The 22190-nt window shown below is 44.2% G+C and overlaps 2 protein-coding genes across 3 annotated transcripts; both read right to left on the bottom strand.

Annotated features, from left to right (window-relative positions):
* Positions 1-785: 785 nt before the first annotated feature.
* Positions 786-8728, bottom strand: CZIB (CXXC motif containing zinc binding protein). 2 transcript variants are annotated; one of them, XM_041770235.1, is made up of 8 exons: positions 8086-8728; positions 7791-7874; positions 6596-6652; positions 6186-6267; positions 5949-5980; positions 4292-4369; positions 3518-3583; positions 786-2251 (listed from the first exon to the last, which is right to left on the bottom strand). In XM_041770235.1, exons 1-8 carry the CDS (start codon positions 8089-8091, stop codon positions 2174-2176), a joined length of 483 nt encoding a protein of 160 aa, XP_041626169.1. In that variant the 5' UTR covers positions 8092-8728; the 3' UTR covers positions 786-2173. The 2 variants fall into 2 exon arrangements, with proteins under 2 accessions (XP_041626169.1, XP_041626170.1); XM_041770236.1 differs by having other exon boundaries at positions 8059-8306.
* A 1400-nt stretch (positions 8729-10128) lies between these two features.
* On the bottom strand, positions 10129-21399 carry MAGOH (mago homolog, exon junction complex subunit). Its single transcript, XM_041770237.1, has 5 exons — positions 21174-21399; positions 18720-18778; positions 17053-17163; positions 12363-12445; positions 10129-10393 (listed from the first exon to the last, which is right to left on the bottom strand). The coding sequence occupies exons 1-5, from the start codon at positions 21259-21261 to the stop codon at positions 10294-10296; spliced, it is 441 nt and encodes a 146-aa protein (XP_041626171.1). The 5' UTR covers positions 21262-21399; the 3' UTR covers positions 10129-10293.
* Between the last annotated feature and the right edge of the window lie 791 nt (positions 21400-22190).

Here is a 22190-nt window from a genome sequence, read left to right as displayed (position 1 = left end):
CACTGGGAGCCCGATGTGGGATTCGATCCCGGGTCTCCAGGATCGCGCCCTGGGCCAAAGGCAGGCGCCAAACCGCTGCGCCACCCAGGGATCCCTATAAATACATTTGTTGAGGATCTTTATAATATCAAGTCTTCCTATCCACTGATAGGTAGTATAGGTCTCCATTTATTTAGGCTTTAACAACTTTCAGCAGTTTAATAATTTTGTCCACTAAGGTCATGAACATTTTTGATAGATTTAACTCCTGCTTACTTTTGGAGGTACTTTTTGTTGTTATAAATGGTACTTTTTCCTTGAATCACATTTTGCGTGTTGTCAGTGTACTGAAGTGCATTTGATTTCTGTATATTGATCTTAAATCCAACAGCTATTAATAATGCTTTTGTATTTTGTAAGTGGAAAATCATAATCTGTGAAAATGAGTTGTTTCTTCAATACTTTCCCCTTAACTTTTTGTTGTTGTCTTAGCACACTGGACAAGACCTCAAGCATAAGGAAGAGTAGCAGTGATCAACGGTATTCTCTGCTCACCCGTCCTCGAATGGAATACTTCACACATTTCATTTGCTCTACATTCTCTACAGATCTACTTTGTGATGTGAGAGTAGTTCCTTTCTATTCTTAGTCTCAGAGTTTCTATAGTTGGTTTTATTGTTGATTGGATACTAAATTTTACTGAACACTTATTCTGCATCTGCTGACATAATCTAATTTTCCTTTAATCTGTTAGTGATTATGTGGGTTCCTCTACCTCCTGAAAAATAAGAAAATAATCTAAAATATAAAGAAAACCTTGAGATCCTTTTATTATTTGTCTTTGTGAGCTTCACACACAGACTAAAACACAGAAAGGCTGCTTCTCAGGCTGCTTCCACTGATTTGCTTTCAGGCTGGGCAGCAGATTGGACCCTGTGGGTGACAGAACCTTATAGACCTGGTGACGGAGGGAGGGCCACAGCAGCTCTGCTAGGTCAGATGCAGAAAAGAACATGTGCAGGGGCCAGGAACACAGGGAGCATAGAGGGAACACGATGGAGATGCCAGACTGGAGGACAGACAAGGTAGGCATCTCTTTACCACCTGTGGACACAGCCAGCTTTACCTGAAATCTGAGGTAGTGCCCCTTCCTAGTCCCCGCCACAACCAGTGTGGAAGTGGGCAGATCATTTCCCAGTGGGCCTCCCAGAAAATTAAGGTAATAATTTTTACTTCCAAAGAATTCTGGCTCCAGCAGAACACTGGAATAGTAAGGTGTCTCACAAGTTTTCCAAAAGATGGGTTCACCAGTGTGAAGGCATGAGCATGCCCTCAGGATCTAATCGTATACCAAACAACTTTTTCCACTCTGCAGGGGACCCTCAGACCCAGGGAACCAGGCCCACAAGACACACAGAGCCATGACTCCTGTCTTCAGACGTCCACAGGGCTGTCCAGGGGTAGAACATGAAAGCATAACCACAAAGTGACCAAGCAGGACCAGCAGGAGGAACTCCAGGGAACACAAAGGCTGACTTAGCAGAAGAGCTTTCATATTGACTCCTCTGATGGGAAGAGGACTGCCCCTCTCAGCAAGTAGACAGACTTGATGATGGTCCAGCAGGAATTTCAGAGCAGATTCATACCAGGACTGGACTGCCAACTCTAAAGTCCCTGCTGGCCCTGGAATATGAAGTGACATCAGCTAAAAATGCCTGGGCTTACTTGGGAGAGACGGTGGTCAATGTAGTGTTTTGGCTTAGGACCATGGGGCTCATGGAATCATTCCACAGGCCCAACTGCCCTTAGCACCATTGGCCTGGACACCTTAGGTCCTTTGGATTGACCTACCCACTCCCCAAGGGCTGGAGCCCTATGCACTCCCGCATATTTTAAAAATTGGATCTTAAACTGTGGGAACGTGCCAGGAAGCAATCAGAGACTTCCAACATGAATTCTTATTTGTGGAGTAGTTGCTGTCCTTCTGCCTGACTCTGCCTTCATGCAGCAGTGCAGCACAAACAGGGGCTTTATTAGTGGGCTTGGGGGGCTGTGACAGAGCCCAGCATGCAGGCTGTGAGGGCCTGGACAGCTTCTGGGATACAAAGGACAAGGGGCCTAGCCTCAAGGGCTCTGCTGCTTGGGGCATGTTGTCCATTCTCAGTTCTTAGAGGCAAGAGTGCAGGAAGAAGGTTCAGCACTTCACAAACTGGTGGGTGACCTCGTAGATGCCCACAGATTCCTGAGCCTTTTCGTCATAGTCCGTCCAGTCCTGTGGGGGAAAAAAGGCGGTTGTCAGCCTCATGAGATGGCTTAGGACAGTGTGGACAAGGGCACTGTGGGACTTTAAAGGGCCAGTTCAGGCTCTTACTGAGATACTCATGAACATGTATGTCCCAGAACAGAGCTAGAGCGCATTGTGAGCAAGTCACTTCTCAGAGCCTCCGTTCTGTCTTCTATTTAAAGAAGGGACAGGGACACCTAGAGGCTCATTGGTGGAGCGTCTGCCCTTGGTGCAGGGTATGATCCTGGGTCTGAGAATCAAGTCCCCTGTCGGGCTCTCCACAGGGAACCTGCTTCTCCCTCTGCCTGTGCCTCTGTGTGTCTCAAATAAATAAAATCTTTTAAAAAATTAAAAAGGGGGATCCCTGGGTGGCTCAGCAGTTTAGCGCCGCCTTCAGTCCAGGGCCTGATCCTGGAGACCTGGGATTGAGTCCTGTGTCAGGCTCCCTGCATGGAGCCTGCTTCTCTCTCTGCCTGTGTCTCTGCCTCTCTCTCTCTCTCTCTCCCTCTGTGTGTGTGTGTGTGTGTGTGTGTGTATGTGTGTGTGTCTCATGAATAAATAAATAAAATCTTAAAAAAAAAAAGGGGGACAACAGACTTCATGTTGAATGTCAAAAGCAGCATATGAGGGAACCCATGTAAAAGTATTTAACATAGTGCCAAGCCATGTAAGAGTTCAGTAAATTCCACTTGTTGTCATTAGGTGCTATGCAAACTGAAGGAGGCTTCTGTCCTCCTTCTGAAGTCTCATCACAAGGCTTATGTAAGGCAGTAACCTGTCCAGTAATACAGATGATTTTCATTATTCATGGTAGTTATATGCTGCAAAATCACCACAAATACTGAATTAGGAATCAGTGAACCACTGCTTCCAGGGGAAATACAGGGTTAGGTAATCTTGGAAACCTCTGATGACATTTTCAACCAATCAATATATAATCCTATTTTGGGTAAGTTTCTGTTTAAAAACACCTTATAGGTAATTGATTCATTAATATTGAACTCCTAGCCAACAGCACTATAACTCATAGCTAAATAAAGCTTATCTAACATGCATGTTCTCCATTAGGCATATCCCAGACTTCTCGCTTGTGGGACACTAGATAGCACCTTTAGTACTACACTTAGGGCCATTTAAACACCAAAATCACCAACAAAAAAAAAACAAAAAAAATGTGGAGTCATCTTTGTTCACCAAAATGGTAATTCCCACCAGGTACCCAATAGTGTCCTGCAAGGCCCCCAAGTCCTGTACCTTCTCCTGCAGATTAATATCGCTGAAGACTGTCCCCGATTCCACACCCTCAGCAGCAAACCCCGCCTGTTGGGGACAGGAAGACAGCAGTTAGTCTGGGGGAAAGGAGGCACTGGTCCAGCATGTGAGGGCTGGCCAGGGAACAGGCTCTTCTCACACCACCTTTAAGATGGGAGGACAGAGGTGCAGTGCGAGCACCTGTTCTAGAGTAACTACTGCACTTCCCAGTCCTGGCAGCTCTCCCAGGACTGAAGTGGCTCCTTGAAACTACAGCCCTGGACCAGAAGCAGGAGGGGTAGACACCTTTCCGTTACCTCTGTGTTCCTGAAAGACTCTGGGCATGTCATTCCCCTCTCTGGACCTTAGTTTTCTTGTTTAGGAAACAGGGATGAGAATATGGACTTGTCTATCTGCTTCACAGATTTGTCATGAGGTGAAAATAAAGTGGGAGGAGCACTGGTTCTGGAGTCAGATAGACCTGGGTTCAAATGACAGTTCCAGTGCTTACTGTCACCTTGGGCAAGTGGCAAAAATCTCTGAACTTCTTTCCTTGTCTGAAAAATAGGATGAATAACTTCACAGGGTTACAAGAGGATTAAATGAATATGTAAACGTGACCAGCACAGTGCCCAACATATAGTAGACACTAATAAATAACAATTATTATCCTTACACAGAAGTCCTAGTCCATGGTCTCTGGATGAAGCAAAGTTATGCTGTTACTTCCTACATGCCCTCCCCAAAGACACAGGTACCCCAAGAAGACAGACACACCTGGGGCTGGAAATCAATTGGTTCAAGGCCTCGGCACTCAAACTCCACAATTGTCTTGAACTTCTCATTGTCTTCAGCCTAGAAAGGAAGTGTGTTAAGGGGGCAGGTCCAACTGGGCCCTTGGGAAGACCTCATTCCCCTATCCTTCCTGTAAGCCCAGAATGAGACTTGGGGGCAACTCCTCCCCTTCTGGAAGAAGACTGCATTGGGCACCTGCTCCTCATAAGACCTTCTTGGACACAGTTGCTACAGAAGAAAGACTGAGTTGTGGAGTCAGCCTGCCTGGATATGAGCTCAGACAGGCCTGCTTCTTTTCCCAACTGGGCCTAAGATTATCAGATTGGGCTGAGGGAAACCACTACAGGTTTGCTGTGAAAATCTGAACTATGTAAAGTGCCAGACACTGTGCCCAAATAGTAGATAAAAATTATCAAAATAAAAAATATGAGGGATCCCTGGGTGGCGCAGCGGTTTTGCGCCTGCCTTTGGCCCAGGGCGCAATCCTGGAGACCCGGGATCGAATCCCACGTCTGGCTCCCGGGGCATGGAGCCTGCTTCTCCCTCTGCCTGTGTCTCTGCCTCTCTCTCTCTGTGTGTGACTATCATAAAAAAAAAAAAAAAAAAAAAAAGAACAAGAATGTTAGGCTATAAAGTATCCAAATCTTCCCAACCTCTGCCATACTATGAGGCAGGAGGCTGAATTAAAAGCCTGTGAAATGGGGTTTTCATGTGGAAGAGGTGCCTCTTGAAGGGGCTAGTATAGTGAGGAAATTCATGCCTAAGTGACCCATGGGCTCAGAGATGCCATTCAGACTCATTCTGTCACTCCCTGTAAAATCATTTCTACACACCAACCATGTGCCTGGCACTGATGAGGCACTCTGTTGGCCCTTGTTTGCTTTTTGTTAACTGGTGTTTCATCCACTATATATCATTTACTTGAAAACACTCACAACTTCTCCCTTTAACTTCCAGACAAAACTGAAAATTTGGCATAAGTCAGACATGTTTCAACAATACTAAGTAATGGGGCATCTGGGTGACTCAGTTAAGTGTCTGATTTTAGCTCAGGTCCTGATCTTGGGGTCCTGGGGCTCAGCCCGTTCGGCTCTGTGTTCAGCAGGCAGCCTGCTTCTCCTTCTGCTCCTCCTTTTGCCCCTCCCCCTGCCCATGCTCTGTCCTATATAAATAAATTTTAAATTAACTAAGGAATAGGTGAATACAAGTAACTACCCTTTAAACAGAGAGACTCAAAGTACACCCTCCCTCTGTCGTCTTTGGACTAATTTGTTACACAGTAACATATAACTAGCTAATAACATCAACATCAAGGGTGCCAGAGATGGCTCCCCAATCCTCTGTGTAGACAAGCAAGTGCTTTCAGTGATGGAAACTGAGTGGCCAGGTTGGGCCAGAGGTTCCCTGAGCTCCCATAGCCCAGTGCTTATTAGAGAGGCACTGCAATAGCCTTATTTATGACTCTTCTGCCTATAAAGCCAGTACATGGTGAGTGACTGATAGAAGTGAGTGAACAAGTAAGAATATGAGTGCCCCATGGCACGTCACTCTAGTGCAGAAAAAACTCTGGAATCCAGGCTTCCCAGTTCCCAGCTTAGATTTAAACACACCGTACCTACCACCACAGCAGGAAACTTACATTGTAAGATTTGATGGTGCTGCTCAAAATCTCTGAAACATCAAAGAGAAGACAAAGTTGACTTGAGTCCCTACTTGCCCCCATCCTGGTGCCCAGATGTGGCTCTGGGAATGTCGGCTGCCATGGCCTGGGCACCTCAGGCCTAGGTCCACCCACAGTCACACGAGCCTGCTTTCGGTCCAATACCAGGAAGATGTAGCCCAGCTGGCAGAGCTCAGGATTTGTGGCCCGACCTACCGATAGAGTTTTCCCTCGCACATAGTTTGCACTTCTGGACCATGGAGGCGCTGCCACGACCTCCCTTCAGTGCCACAGTGTCCTGGCAAGGGTAAACAGAAGCTGTCACCACATACATTAGACAAGATCCCATCTACCACTTAGACAGTTGAAGAGACCAAGACTCTGACAGGGAGCGCCATCTGCCAGGATAAGAATCCTGGGGAGCTCCTTGAGACTGAAAAAAGGATTCCCCTTGATTTTAAACTCTGCCTCACATTCCAAAGAAGCCTGTTCCAGGGCTGCCCTTCCAAACCACAGAAAATACGGTCCGAAGACCTGAGAGATTAGGGTCACAAGTTCCCTCCCCAGATCCCTGCCTAGAGGCCTAAGTGTTTGTGTGTAGCTATCGTGGTAGGGGAAGCAGTTACCATCAGCCGAATATACTGCCACTTCTCTGAAATCTCACCACAGTTGCCACATTTCATCTTGAGGGAGGAAAAAGAGGGATTAGTAAAGTAGTTGGCTCAGGTGGGCAGACAAGGAAACGGCAAGGAAAGTGTGATGTACGCAGGGTCAAACTACCTTCTTATCCAGTTTCACCTCCTCTTTACTACCAGCCCCAAGAACACAACTGGATTTCTCTCTGGGCACAGAACAGGTCACGTGTTTCTCCTGCAGGCTTGCCCACCCTCCTCTAAGAAGTACCTGGTCTGGCTGGACATCGAAGGCTCAGGAAGGGCAGAAATGCTCTCAACAGCGCCCACCCCCACCCCTCGTTGGGCCTGGAGCTTCCCTTGTAAGGTTCCCAGTAGAAGTATTCATCACTGTTGTTACTCTACGTCTGTCTCCTTCGCTAGACTCTTTCTGAAGTGGAAGAACATGAATTCCTCAAATAAGCCCTGGGACTCGAGCTTCAAAGTATTTGGCAGTAAAGGTGTCCAGAAAGCTTCCTAAAAGGGACAGAGCTTTCGCTGGGGTTTAGACGAGGAGCGACACAGAGCAGAAGCTACGAGATCTGGGAGAGCTAAGGGCCTCAGCCTGCTCTGCACGAGGGGCCTCCATAGACCAGATTCGCTGGTACCGGGAGGGGAGAACAACATGAAAACGATTTCACGAGAAATAAAGCCCAATCAACAAGTGAAACACAAGGTGCAATTCCTCTCTTTACTAAAGAATCCCAAGACCCCTTCTTGTAAACCAAAGTACCCTTTCGTTTTAGTGTTTCCGTAACATGAAATATTTCACGGAGGAAAAATTACAATGGGAATTCCGAGACCTTGCCAATTAAGAATTAACCAAGACACTCAGAAAAATGAACAAATTCTAGTCGGGAAAACAACATTTAAGGGTAATACATCTCCAATCTTGCCAAGACACAGATTCCCTCGTAAGCCGACCAGGGCACGGGAAAGCTCTCCCGGCCCCACCCCCCTGGCGCCCCGCCCCTTCCGGAGTCGCTCCCCCACCCGGAACCTCGCGGCGCCGCGGCCTTCCAGGCCCCTCCCTTCTCCCGTCCAGGGCCCCGCCCCTTCCGGAGTCGCTCCCCCACTCGGAACCTCGCGGCGCTGCGGCTTCCCAGGCCCCTCCCTTCTCCCGCCCAGGGCCCCGCCCCTCCAGCCGCACCTTGAGGTACCACCGGAAGTCCTCGCCCAAGGGGCGGAGGTTGGTGACATTCTCCAGCGTGGCTTTGAGCTGCAGCGCAATTTTCTGTGGGGAGGGGGTGGCCGGAGAAAGGGCATCAACCGCGCCTGCGCAGCCTACCTAGCCCCAGCCCCGCCCCTCCCAGTACGAGCCCTGCTTCCCTGCTCCCTCCCAGCACAAGCCCGCTCCTCTCATTCCCTCCTGGCACGAACTCCCGCCGCCCAGGTCCTCGCCACCTCCCTGTCCCTGCCTCGGCGGCAGTCGGCCTCCGCCTCACCCCCATAGTGGCGTGGCTGGCTCGGCCCGACTCGGCCTGACGACAGCTGCGGCCGCTGCTTTCCGGCCTGTCGTAAACGGTAGGCGCCGCCGGCGTACCGTGCGGGTGCGGATCTCCGGCGTGCGTCGAGGGGGCGGGGCCTCCACCCGTGGCAGCTGCTTCCCGCGTGGGCCGGCGTTTTTTCCTTCCCTCCTCTGAGTGGACCGGCGGGGTCTCGTGAGTCCACGATTAGCCTGAGCTCAGACCCGCCGAACCTGCTTCCGGGTGTTTGCTGAACGCCGGTGTCCTGGCGGCACCATGCTAGTCTGAGGGATAGCGTAGCAAACACGACGTCCCTGCGCGGAGCCTCTGCCAGGGCTTTTCCTGCCCCTCAGTTCTGTCTGCTGGCCCTTCCCCTTGTCTTCTGCCCCCCGACAGCCGCGCGGCCCCTCAGACGGCGTGGGTTGCCCTGCCCGCGGCCAGCTTCGCAGGCTGGGGGATGGGCGCTCCTCTCTGAACTAACCGCCCTTTCCTTCGGGGGTGCCCGTGCCCGTGTCTCCGCCGCGGCCCCGTCGCCGGATGGTCCCTGGGCTCCTGGGGTATGCTGTGCACGAGCTGAACCTGGGCTCTGTGCCGCCGTCCAGGGCACTTCTGAGGCCGCGGAAGCCCGCAGCTCACGGGCGCCGCTCCGCCTTTGAGGTTCTCACGCTGGTCCTGTCCTCTTCACCTCTGCCTTGGCTGCCAACGCACTCTGTATAGAGGGGGCACCTGGACTTAGGAACCCTGAAGTCTCTGGTCCCAGATCTGGCCCCGAGTTCCACACCGTCGCCTTTGAAGGGCGCGGATGGTGTGTAGGGGCCGGGGCGGGGGGCGGCAGGACGCTGGCCTAGGAGTCAGGGCTGGGACGTGTCCCAAGCTGGCCTACCTAAGGGTAGGAGCTTACCCTGATCACCTCCCCTCAAGTCAGACTCACCAAGCCCAGCGCCTTCCTTTCAGTGCCCGCAATCTGGTCAAACAGCAGTTTGCCTAAGCAGTGCAATTTAGCAGCAAGAAGTTCCTGCAGATCTTCCTGCTGAACAAGTTCCCAGACTATCCATACCAGCTGGTCTCGGTTCCTAATGACTTCTGGTATTCGGATTTTAACATTTAGTTATTTGAGAGAGCGCGAGAGACAGAGTGTGTGCTTGTGAGCATGAGGAGGGCAGGGGCACAGGGAGACGGAGGAGACTCGAGCCCTCAGCTCCATCCCAGGACCCAGAGGTCATGACCAGAACTGAAGGCAGACCCTTCATCCACTGAGCCATGCAGCCACCCGGTATTCTGATTTTAAAATGATTAGAAACCTCTGAGACCAGGCATTTTAGCTCTTACATTATAATAAACCAAAATGTTTTCCTCCATACTGAAATACCTACAGATGTATCTTTAAAAGAGGATTAAAAAAAAAAAAAAAACACCCAACCTCAATTATCTCAACAAACGCGGAAGGAGAAATTCCATTTCACACCTAAAATTTTTGCAATACTTCATTAATGTAAAATATCCAGTGTTCAAATTTCCTTAATGATGGCGATCTTGTTTTCTGAATCATGAACCAAAATAGGGTCCAAATATGTACTGTCTCTTATTTTTTTAAAGATTTTTTATTTATTCATGAGAGACAGATAGAGAGGCAGAGACACAGGCAGAGGGAGAAACAGGCTCCATGCAGGGAGCCTGACACAGGACTCAATTCGGGGTCCCCAGGATCACCCCCTGGGTGGAAGGCGGCGCTAAACCGCTGAGCCATCCGGGCTGCCCCTGTACTGTCTCTTAAATCTCCTTTAATCTACTGGTTCCCACACAATCTCTATTTATTTTATGTTTGCAATTTGTGTATTGAAGAAGCCTGATCCTCTGCCCTGGAGTTTCCTTTGGAAATTGTTGATTAGATTTGTTGTATTTTCTAACCTTTCTGTTCTCTTATTTCTGTAAACTGGTAGTTATATCACAGAGTTCATTAGATTTTTGGCAGTACCTCACAAAGGATGTTAGTGTTTTAAAAAATAATTGAGAATTCACATGTTCAGGTCTTTATAAAATAACAAGAGTGCATTTTGTTATGTATTTATTAAAGACTAATTTATAGCTTATAAAAAAATATTGCCCTGATATACACAAAAATTTCCTGATAATGGTAATTAAAAACAGATACTTCCAACCCCCCTTGTGTCCACACCAATTATCAATCTAGATTGGCTTAATCTTGAAGTGTAATCCAATAAGACTGAAGACCAAGCACTTCAGGTCCTGGACAAGATAATAAAATACTCGTAAGCCTTCTGGATCCCTATAATGCAAGAGGAAAAATAGGTTTAAAAATCTGGAAAAAACGTAAAAAAAAAAAAACCCAAAAAATAAAACCTTTAGTAACCCAGAGTATTTACATAAAGCAATTTACAGAATTAAAACTTCAAAAACAACCAAGTGTCCATAAAGAAAGAAAAGGCTACATGCTATGTATCAAAATAGACTATTACGAGGTCATTTAAAATGTTTTTAATGGGGACCTACTTATATTAAATGAAAAAATCATTATTAAAGATAACATTTCTGATTTCAGTTATATTTTCTGGGTTTTTTTAAAAGTTTTTAACACACTAGAAATCTGGATACCAATGGTTGTCTAATTGATAAGTTTATGGGTGATTTTCCCCTTTTTACTTTTCTGCATTTTCTACAGAAAGCATGTATTACTTTCAGAATTAAGTAAACTTAAAAAAAAAAAAAAAAGTAGTATTAAGCAGGTCCAAGAGGCTGAAGATGACTATGGTACAACTGGCTAAGAACAGGAGACTGTCCAAAGGAAGACAAGCCCAGCGCATACTAGAAGTAAGCCACAGGGGTGCCTAGGTGGCTCAGTGGGTTAAGTGTTTACCCTTTGGCTCAGGTCATGATCCCAGGGTCCTGGGATCAAGCCCCATGTCGGGCTCCCTACTAACTGTGGAGCCTGCTTCTCCCTCTCCCCCCTCTCCTGCTCATGCTCCCTCTCTCTCAAATAAATAAAATCTTTAAAAAATAATTTAAAAAAATAAAAAGTGAGCCATATCTAATTCCAGATCCTCAAAACACAGGAGCTAGAGGTTACCAAAGTCTTTTTTTTTTTTTTTTTTAAGGTAGGCTCCATGCCCAGGAAAGAACCCAACTCGAGGCTTGAGCTCAAAACCTGAGCTGAGATCAAGAGTCAGATGCTTAATAAACTGAGCTATTCAGGAACCCCCAGAGGTTGCTAAATTCTAAAGACTCTTTGTAGCATACAGATTCATGCCTCAACTTTATAATTTGCCCTGCTGACAACATGAATTTCCAAATTTGTATTCTAAAAACTTTTCAAGTTTCACCATTGTCAGACTATCAGATGTGCTAGTCTGAATGGCCAACACTGAAGGTATTCAGATCAACCCAATGACTCCACAGTTATCTCAAGCACCTGTTTTGACATATTTCATTTTCTGTTCTGGCTAAATTCTTATTTTACTCCTACGACATTACCCTGTGTGTAACAATGACTGAAAAAAACATCAAAAGCATCAGACCAAGGCCTTGAGAATAATTTGGGAGTCTCTCTCTAATAATGAAAACAAAGCTAATGCCTTCTGTTTTGTTTTGTTTTGTTTTATTTTTTTTTAGAAAGGCAAGGAGTGTTGTTTTTTTGCTTGTTTGTTTGTTTTTCAAGGAGTGTTTTAATAGCATGTGCCAGAACTAAGTATTGTCCACTAGGCTCCATTAGACTATGAAAGTCAATGTTTTTTTTTTTTTTTTTTAAGATTTTATTTATTTATTCATGATAGTCATAGAAAGAGAGAGAGAGAGAGAGAGAGGCAAGAGACACAGGCCGAGGGAGAAGCAGGCTCCATGCACCGGGAGCCCGATGTGGGATTTGATCCTGGGTCTCCAGGATCGCGCCCTGGGCCAAAGGCAGGCACCAAACCGCTGCGCCACCCAGGGATCCCTGTTTTGTTTTAGATTTATTCATTTTAGAGAGCAAGTAGCAAGCAAGAGCGAGAGAAAGAGTGGGGAGAGGGGCAGAAGAAGAGAGTTTTAAGCAGACCCTGTGCTGAGTGCACAGCCTGACATGGGGCGTGATCTCATGACCCTGAGCCGAAACCAAGAGTCAGATGCTTAACCAACTGATACACCCAGACACCCTTTCTGACTTGTATTTGTACCAGATCTTAATGGTTCCAGTATGGTTCAGAATTTCATAGCAGTCTGCTTCAAAACAGACACATCTAGATATAAAGGTCATATACACTTACTTGGATTGATTGACATCAATAAGAGAACCAATTTTTGATGTTGTAAAAGAAATGTGTTCATCTCCAATGACAATTTCAAGCTCCTAGAAGCATTAAAAACAAACAAAAAAACTAAGTCAAGCCAAGTTGGATTTTTCATCAACCACACAGAGGATATATCATCTGTCAAATCATACAAACTTTATAACAGCCATATAAACAAAGACCAGTTCACTCTGAGCACTAAACTGTACTGGGTCTAGAAACAAAGAGATAAATACTGGTGTAGTCCTTGAGTAGCTTATACTCTTGGAGGAAGATGTGTTTTGTGAGACCCTACCATTTCTGGGATTTTGAAGAATTTACACATTTCATATAGGAGTTTTCATTGGTTTTTTTTTTTTTTTTTTTTTTTGGAGTTTTCATTGTTAAGCATGTGGAATAACATGTATAAATCTTGTGTTTTAAAAATACCAAGAATCTAACCTTTCTGGGCAAAATGGGACAAGGAAAGGAATTCTAGATCTTGGGTTTGATCCCAGCTTTGTCTCTATCAGCTGTATGCTCTTGGATCTCAATTTCTAAATAGTGACACAAGTACCGCCAATCTTCAAAAAATATCTATGAAGGTGCTCATTGTGTGCTGGCTATTATTTTTGGTACTTGGAACATATCAGTAAAACCAAAGGTCTCTGCCCTTGTGAAATTTACAATCTAGTGAGTCCTTTTTTTTCCTTTTTTTTTTTTTTAAGATTTTATTTATTCATTTATGAGACAGAGAGAGAGAGAGGCAGAGACACACACAGGAAGAGGGAGAAGCAGGCTCCATGCAGAAAGGCTGACATGGGACTCGATCCTGGGTCTCTAGAATCACACCCTGAGCCGAAGGCAGACATTCAACCAGTGAGCCACCCAGGCATCCCTCATAATTCTTTTTGATTTAAAGCTTTTAATTATGAAAAGAAATCTAATAGAATATATAGGAAACTAGGAGACCAATATTCTTAACAACCAAATATTAATAGCTTGTCATACCTCCCATTCCATTCTCCTTCCCGCAAGTTTTTTAGATTTGGTAATATGTTTTTAAGTTTTTATGTAAATGATCATACTATATGCATCCTTTCCTTTTTTTCATTCAACACTGTTTTTGTATGTGATCTAGTTCATTAATTTTAAATGTTTTAGAATATTCCATTCATATCCTTATTGAAGCATACTCAAGTTCCTAATTTATTTATTTTTTTAAAGATTTTATTTATTCATAGACACAGAGAGAGAGAGAGGCAGAGACACAGGCAGAGGGAGAAGCAGGCTCCACGCAGGGAACCCGACGTGGGACTCGATCCCAGGTCTCCAGGATCACACCCCAGGCTGCAGGTGGCGCCAAACCGCTGCGTCACCTATGAACAATGTGGTGAGAATATTCTTCCATGCATCTCCTTGTAGGCATGTGAAAATATCTCTAGGAAAATTCCTAGAAGTGAGGTATAAGTTTTTTCAATTTTGTCAGATACTACCAAATTATTTCCTAAAATGGTTGTACTGATGTTATTCCCACTAGTATATAAGATCCCCTTTCTTTTTTAAAACTTGTTGCCCCTGGGGCAGCCCCCGTGGCTCAGCGGTTTAGCACCGCCTTCAGCCCGAGGTGTGATCCTGGGGACCCGGGACCGAGTCCCATGTGGGGCTCCCGAGCCTGCTGGAGCCTGCTTCTCCCTCTGCCTGTGTCTCTACCTCTCTCTCTCTCTCTCCGTGCCTCTCATGAATAAATAAAATAAAATCTTTTTTTTTTTAAAAAAAAAAACTAAACTAAAAAACTTGTTGCCCCCCACCCTCACTTTTTGCTATTCTAGTAGGTTTGAAATGGTATCTCATTATTTTCCTGATTTTCATTTTTCAAAATGTAGAAATTTTCATGTATTTATTGGCTACTTGTTTTTCCAGTTCTATAAATTGTCTACTCATAACCTTTGTCATACATTTTGCCACTGACTTACTTTTTTATTATTCATTTGTAGTTCTTGAAATATTCTAGATATAAACCTTTTTGCCAGATATGTTTTGCATATCCTTCAGTCTGTGGTTTATCTTTCAACTTTATCATGATGTCTTTGGCTAAACAAAAGTTTTAACTTTAAAGAAATCAAATGTCTCAGTCTTTTCCCTTGAACAATTTAAAATATTCCTTCTCTACCTAGAAATAATAAAAAATAGTCTACATTTTATGTTTTAAAATCTTGTTTTATTTCTATAAATAGTCTAACTTTAAAATATAAACATACTGCCAATCGTACTGATAAAATTTGTTAAATAATCCATCCTTCTTCTATTAATTTGAAAGTTTACTTTTGTCTTATCCTGCTCTGACTTCCCATATATTCATGGGTTTGTTTCTGGGCTCTCTATTCTGCTCCACTGGTTTAGTGGTCAGTTCTGAGGGAATTCAATAATACAGATGATTGTTCTTGTTCAAGAAATCTTCAAAAGTATCTTGGTTACTCTTGTCCCTCTGATCCTCCCTTAATTTAATGCTCTCTTAGGCTTTAGGAAAAATCCTGTTGTGATTTTGATTTGAACTGGAATGAACTTCTAAATTATTTTAGTGAAATTAATATAAATATTGAGTTTTTCCACCCATAAAAATGATATATATTTTTATGTTCTTCTATATCAAGCCCTTTCCCATCTTATATATCTTATTAAACTTACTTCCAAGTTCTTTATAGTTTTTGCCGCTATGATGAATGGGATTTTTGTTGTAATACCCTATCTAGTAGGTCATTGCTAGTGTATAGGAGTATGCCCTGTCATCTTCACAGGACTCCTGTGATTGCTGAATGAGTTAATAGAGCTAAAAATTAATGGTAAAGCAAAATATGATTTTACTGAGATCCCACGGACATAAATTAAAAAGTTAACTTAAGAAAATACTGAGGATAGGATTTTCTTTTCACTTTCCTCAGGAGCTAGAGTAGGTATTTATCCAAAGGATACAAAATTAGTGATTCAAAGTGATTCACATCCACCCTAATGTTTACAACAGCAATGTCCACAATAGCTAAAATATGGAAAAAGCCCAGATGTCTGTCGACAGATAAATGGATAAAGAAGATGTGGTGTATATATATATATATAATGGAATACTACCCAGCTATCAAAAATAACGAAATCTTGACATTTACAGTGATGTGGATGGAGCTAGAAAGCCTTATGCTAAGCAAAGTAAGTCAGAGAAAGACCAATACCATCTGGTTTCACTAATATATGGAGTTTAAGAAATAAAACAGATGAACATATAGGGGAAGGGAAGGAAAAATAAGAGAAGATAAAAATAGAGGGAGACAATCCATAAGAGCTCTAAACTATAAGGAACAAACTGAGGGTTGCTGGAGGGGAAGTGAATGGGGGAATGGTGTAACTGGGTGATGGACATTAAGGAAGGCACTTGATGGAATGAGCACTGGGTGTTTATATGCAACTGAGGAATCATTAAATTCCACTCCTGAAACTAATAATACACTAAATGTTAACTAAATTGGATTTAGATTAAAAAAAAAAAAGTTGCCCTGCCATTTTGAGGTAAATTAGGAATTAACTTATATGAGTTTTTGTCTTTAATAAATGTAATTATTATTGAACTTTTACTATACACTGTACTATTTTAGTCACTACAGATATAGCAATGAGGAAAAATAGGTAAAATCCTTGTATTGAAGGAGCTTGCAGGGATATATGCCAATCTGTTACAGCAGGGGGAGGAAAAGGGATATAGCAAGTAAAGCAATTTCAGATAATAATAAATGCTACAAAGAAAACAAAACATCTTATTAAAAAAAAAAAACAATAGGGAGGGATATTTTAGGTTGGATGGATAGGCAAGACATCACTGAGGAAGAGATGTTTGAAACCTACACTAATAAAGACAATGTTGGATAGAACATTCCAGGCAGGATGCAGCAAATGCAAATGCCCTAATCTAAGAACAACCTAGGTGTGTCTGAGGAACAGAAATAAGTTCAGTGAAGTCTGAATGCGGCAAAAGACTATGAAAACGGTAGAAGATAAGGTGGGAGTTCAGATTTTATTTCAGATATAGTGGGAAGATAGAGAACTTAAAATGAGTGGAATACATTTATATTTTAAAAGATTAGTCTGGATAGAAAAATGGGCTATACAGGACAAAAGAAAAAAGGAAATCAATTATAAGTCTAAATTAGGAAGGTAGCAGTTGAAGTGGAGAGAAATAGCTTCCTTGTTAACACAAATATGACAGTGGCTTTTATTTTAATTACCATAAATGGTTTTCAGAATAAATATATAAGCCATGAATTAAAACACATATATCTAGCTGCATGATATTCCTTCATTAGACTGCTGAAATAACCATGTTCTGGTTCTCTTTGTATGTTCACAATGCTTTGTCCATAGTAGCTACTCAGTAAGTGAGGTGAGCAACAAAACCTCTGAGAAGGGCTGGCAGGGGGAAGAGTCACGAAGAAATCCAGGGCTAGGCTCTAGGTGGTCAGGAAGCACCACTGGCTTTCTGTTCCTTCTTGTGGGATTACTGCTTCCTTAGACAAAGGTGCTGGTAATGTACTTTGTGTAGGGCTCCATTAATACATACACAGATTCAATGTCATACGCACGGCAGTAAAACTCCTCTTAATTCTTAAAACTTCTGCACTATAGGACAGTTGCTAACACTCACCTGCCGGCCCACTCGATCCGGGGGAGGCCACAAGGCATCATCCTCTTTGGTAATTTCACTGTCATCAATTATTCTCTTCAGTTCCTCCATTACACTTTTATGTACATAAGCCTGAAAGCAAATTAAAAAAATGGAATTTAAGTTGCATCCCTAAGCAAGTGTTCTGACTCAGATAATGATTAAAGACTAAAAAGAAAAAAAAAAACCTGCTAATAAAAACTGGTCTCTGGCACCACTGTAAGGCAGATGGCATTCAGGTGTGACCTCAGCATGCTCAAGAGGGCAGGGCCAGAAGTGCCCAGTGACTATACATCATACCCCATCTACCGGTTTCTACTTCTTGGCACATCCTGTTCACTTGGAACTTCTCCTTGCTTACAGACTGAATTCACACCTGAACCCAGAACAAAAGATCTATGAGTGAACCCTGGTTATTCCTTTATTATTTTATTTTATTTTATTTTATTTTATTTTATTTTATTTTTTATTTATTTATTTTATTTATTTTATTTATTTATTTTATTTTATTTCATTTTTTTTTTTAAAGATTTTATTTATTTATTCATGAGAATACACAGAGAGGGGAGAGAGGCAGAGACACAGGCAGAGGGAGAGAAAGAAGCAGGCTCCATGCAGGGAACCCGATGCGGGACTGGATCCCGGGTCTCCAGGATCAGGCCCTGGGCTAAAGGCAGTGCTAAACCGCTGAGCCACCCGGGCTGCCCGAACCCTGGTTATTCCTACCGAGATGACATGCTTATGAAGACCAGAGACACATCTTTTAAAATATGTTTTGTATATCAGTCCACACATAGAATATATATGTATATAAGGAGGCTGAGACATGTGGGTAAACATAAAACTGAATGCTAGTTAAACATAACAGTATGAAGATATATTAACTGTTAAGACATTTTCAAATGTGACAAAGTGGTTAAAAGGAAAGAGAAGCTTTGATGAAGCCTCAATAGTGTGGCAGAAATTAAACAAAATAGAGCACAAGGACTTGACAGAGGCAGGCATAGCTTTGAATTCCACTCTATCTCTTGCTAGTCAGGATGAGGTGACTTTGAACAAGCCCCATAATTAACATCTGGGCCTTCATTGTAAAGGGTATATAATACCGCTAATCAAAAAGGCTTACAATCAGGGTGAAATAAAATCATATGTAAAACACCAAGTGCCAAGCCTGGCATCTAACCTGCATTCAATGATGTGAACGGCTTTCCCATGTTCCCTTTCCCCCATCCAAATGCAAATTAAAGAGCTCTTCTGAAAGCTATGCACCAGGAAATACACAAAACACTTTAGGTATAATGTATTTAATTCTGTGATAGCACTGGAGAGTGGGGGCGCAGGTTAATTATATCTGTTTCTGCAGACAAAGAAACTAAAACTTATCAAGCCAGGTTATTTGCCCAGGGGCACAGAGTAAATAGCAGATTCAGGGTTTAAACCAAGATTTGCAAGACTTTAAATGATTACAAAAGTGGTTTAGCATTGTAAAAGAAAACATAAACTAAAAGATGTGAGAAAAATTTTAGAGATGTCTATAGATATGTCTATACTTCTCTATTCTTTTTCAATACTACTTACTCCCAGAAAGAACAAAAACAAGACAAAAGGCTAAATTGTAGTGAAAGAAAGGCTCTCAGAAGGCTCATTACCTCTTTTCTGATCATGACGTCATTTTTGTAATTGCTGTTGTTGGCATATCTCAATTTCCCTGTGAGGAGCGAAAAAACAAATTCAGTGTATATTAAAAACATATGAATAAAGCTTTATTAGCTCACCAAGACTATCAGCTGTTGCTTAAAATGTATCCTAGCTTTCCCCTCAGTGTCTACCAGATTTACTATTCATACTTCTGATGTTCCCAACATTCTTTCAGTTCTTTATTTCGGCTATTAAGTAGCCTCAAAGCCAGAATATTGCTGACATTGAATTATAATTCTTGCAAAAGGCAGTTCAGGTGTGATAAAAGAACATAAGCAGAACATTGTGACTCTGGCAAATCATATCTCTGCAGGTTAATGTCCTCAGCTGAAAACAGGGATAGTGATGGTAACTTACTTGCACATAAGGCCTCCTGAGGCTCAGATGAATTGTGAAAGCAGTTTGAAAGTTGTAAAATGCTGTTTACATATTATTCATGTGACCACGCAACACTCTGATCTATTCCTATGGTGGAAAAGTTTTGGTTTTATTATTAAGCATATTTGGTATACAAGGCCTTTTGTGTGTATGTGCATCCAAAAGGCTATATGCTGGATATGAAGGAAAAGAGAAAAGGAAATAGATGAATTTTTACCTTTGGGATTGAAGGGACACATGTAAAAAGAGCCACATTAATTGATGCCTCACTGCACTATCTCTGCCTTGTCTCTCTTGGTTCAGTTCATTCTCCATACGGTAGACAAAGTGATGTAGTAACAGACCAATCTAATTAGGTTACTCTAATACTTTTTTTTTTTTTTTTGGTAAGATTTTATTAATTCATGACAGATGCAGAGAGAGAGAGACATAGGCAGAGGGAGAAGCAGGCTCTCCTGTAGGGAGCCCAATGCAGGTCTCGATCCCAGGACCCTAGGACCATGACCTGAGCCAAAGGCAGACGCTCAACTACTTAGCCACCCAGGTGCCCCAGGTTACTCTAACACTTTAATAATGACAATGGCTTCTCGCTGCCTTCTTGATAAAAATCCAAATTCTTCAACATGGCATAACTGACATGAGCCCCTGCCTGCCTTTCAGGCTCCCTCCTGCAATAGTCCACTCTTACACAGCTGGAGTTAACCACCTTACTTGGTTTCTGCTTGAAACATCCCAGCACTTTTTGGTTTTCAGCTTCTTTGATGTTGATGTCCAAATGCCTAACCAACTCCTACACATTACTAAAGACTATCACTAGTCTTCCCCCAAGTCATTTTATGCGGGAAGCTTTCTCCCATCCTCAGGCTACCTGAGGGTTAGGTTAGGTTGCCTTCTTTCTGCTCCAGAGTCCCTTCTGTTTCTTTGTACCACAGCATCAAACACACTATCCTATCATTGTTTGTTTACAACTGGGGCTTGTCAGATTCATCTTTGTGCCCCCATTTAGTGGGAGGTTTTTTTTTTTTTTTTTGTCATCTTTGATTCCTTTTCCTCCCCCACAGTGGTCCTTCCCCCAGATCTTATCAAACAGCAACATCCTATTGGTTCTGCCTCCAACAGTATCCTGAAACCTTCTATGTGCTTTTGATAGTACCCTAGTCCCAACCAGCATCCTTTTTACCTCGACAACTGTTCACTGTCTCCTAATAAGTTGCCCTGTCTCCACTCTTGCGATGATTAGATTACTTTTTCTAATCATTACTCTATTTCTAATCATACTCCATGATTAGAATACGTTTTCAGGAAGAGATCACATCTCTTCTCTCCTTAAAACTTTCCAGTTGCTTTCTGGTGCACTTAGAATAAAATCCAGACTCTCCACCATGGCCTGTAAAGACCTACATGGTGTACCCCTACTTATCTGACATTGTCTCCTACTATTCTCCTCGGAGCTCACTACTTCCTCAGCCATACTGGCCACTTGGAACATGCTCGTTCATGCCCCAAAGCCTCAACACTTGTTACTCCCTCTGTCCAAAATGCTCTTCTTCCCGAGCTTCACAAGGCTGGCTCTCCTTCTTGTCACTTAGGATTCAGTTCAAATATTACCTTTCCAGAGAGCACGCCAGTGGCCACCCTGCTTAAAAGCAGTCCGCTAGCAATTACTCCATCGTTTTGTTTCATGCTCTGACCACTCGTCATTATCTGAAATCTTTGTTTATATCTCTCCCAGCACCAGAATATACACGCTATGAGAGGAAACTTGTCCCAAATTGTTAAAGAGGGCCTGGCACAAAGTATGCAATCAGTGTCTGCTGAATGAAGCATTCTAGTTTAAACAACAAAAAGTCCGCGCACATGGGAAGAACCAGCGGAGCGGTCACAGGAGTGGCCCTTTCGGATCCGCGCCGCAGTCATCAGTCCCGTCCTCTCCTAGCTCCTCCTCGCACATTCCGGAGCCCGGGCCTCCCCGCTCGCCCGACCCCAGGCCCAGTCCTCGCTCGGCCGGGGCCAGAGGCCGCTCTTACCGTCGGGTCGGAACTCAAACTCCAGGAACTCATGGCCGAACTTGCCCTTGTGACCCACGTAGTAACGCAGATAAAAGTCACTCTCCATGGTTCATAAGGAGGCAACGGAGACGAAACTTTACCAGCAAACCTCGCCGCCGCGCTCTGCGCCCAACACTGACGTTTACCGGGGCGCGCGGATGTGACGTCAAGGCAAGGCTGCCGGTCGCGGCGAAGCGGCTCAGGCCGTCCGCGTTCCCGGAAGTGGGGGCAAGTCTGGCCCATCCCCCGGCGGAAACCAGAGCCCGGTCACACGGAGGCGGGGTCAGCGCAGCCCCGCCCCCTCGGCCGCCGGCGGGAGCGCGGCCACGGGTCGCCCCCGGGTTTCCCGAGGCTTGAGGCCGCGGGTCTGGGGACCCTGCTTCGCGACGTCCGGCTGAGCTCCGCGAGGGCTGCGCCCCCAGGCTCGACCTCCGTGAACGTGGACCCAACGTGGGCGAGCCCGAGACGGCTGTTCACCGTGGGTGATAAAGGAGCTGACCGCACAGGAACAAAGGTGGAGGGACCTGCCCCCGCGGACCGCCGCACGCGCTGGCCTGGGTCAGAGGTTGGCTCCGGCCGAACTTTGCTCACGGAAACGCTTCCCACAGACGCTTTTCCTGAATCCGTGGTGCCGGCTGCCGTTTCCCTGGAAGTGACCTCTCCCTTTTTATCCCTTTTACTTTTTTTTTTTTTTTTTTTTTTAATTCCTACCTTTCCCTTTCTACTTAACTGGTCTCTAAAGCAGGTGCTGCGAGTAGAGGTTAAACTGGATATTGAGTTTCCCCTTCTCGTTTTCTAGGCTCTGCTTACCCGGCAGGGATTCTCCGACCTGGCTGCACAACGGAGTCATTCGGGAGCATCTTAAAAATACTGATGCTTGGGCCCCACCCCAAACCAAATAATCAGGTTCCCTCGCCGCCGTGAACCTAGGCGTTGGTACTTTTTTGCAAAGCCCCGCCCCAGATGACAACGGGGGAGGACTGATGCCCAAGAGGC

Source organism: Vulpes lagopus, chromosome 10 (assembly GCF_018345385.1).
Source record: "Vulpes lagopus strain Blue_001 chromosome 10, ASM1834538v1, whole genome shotgun sequence".
In the NCBI taxonomy this organism is placed as follows: Eukaryota; Metazoa; Chordata; class Mammalia; order Carnivora; family Canidae; genus Vulpes; species Vulpes lagopus.
The sequence above is the reverse complement of the archived record's forward strand: the minus strand, read 5'-3'. Positions and strand labels throughout refer to the sequence as shown.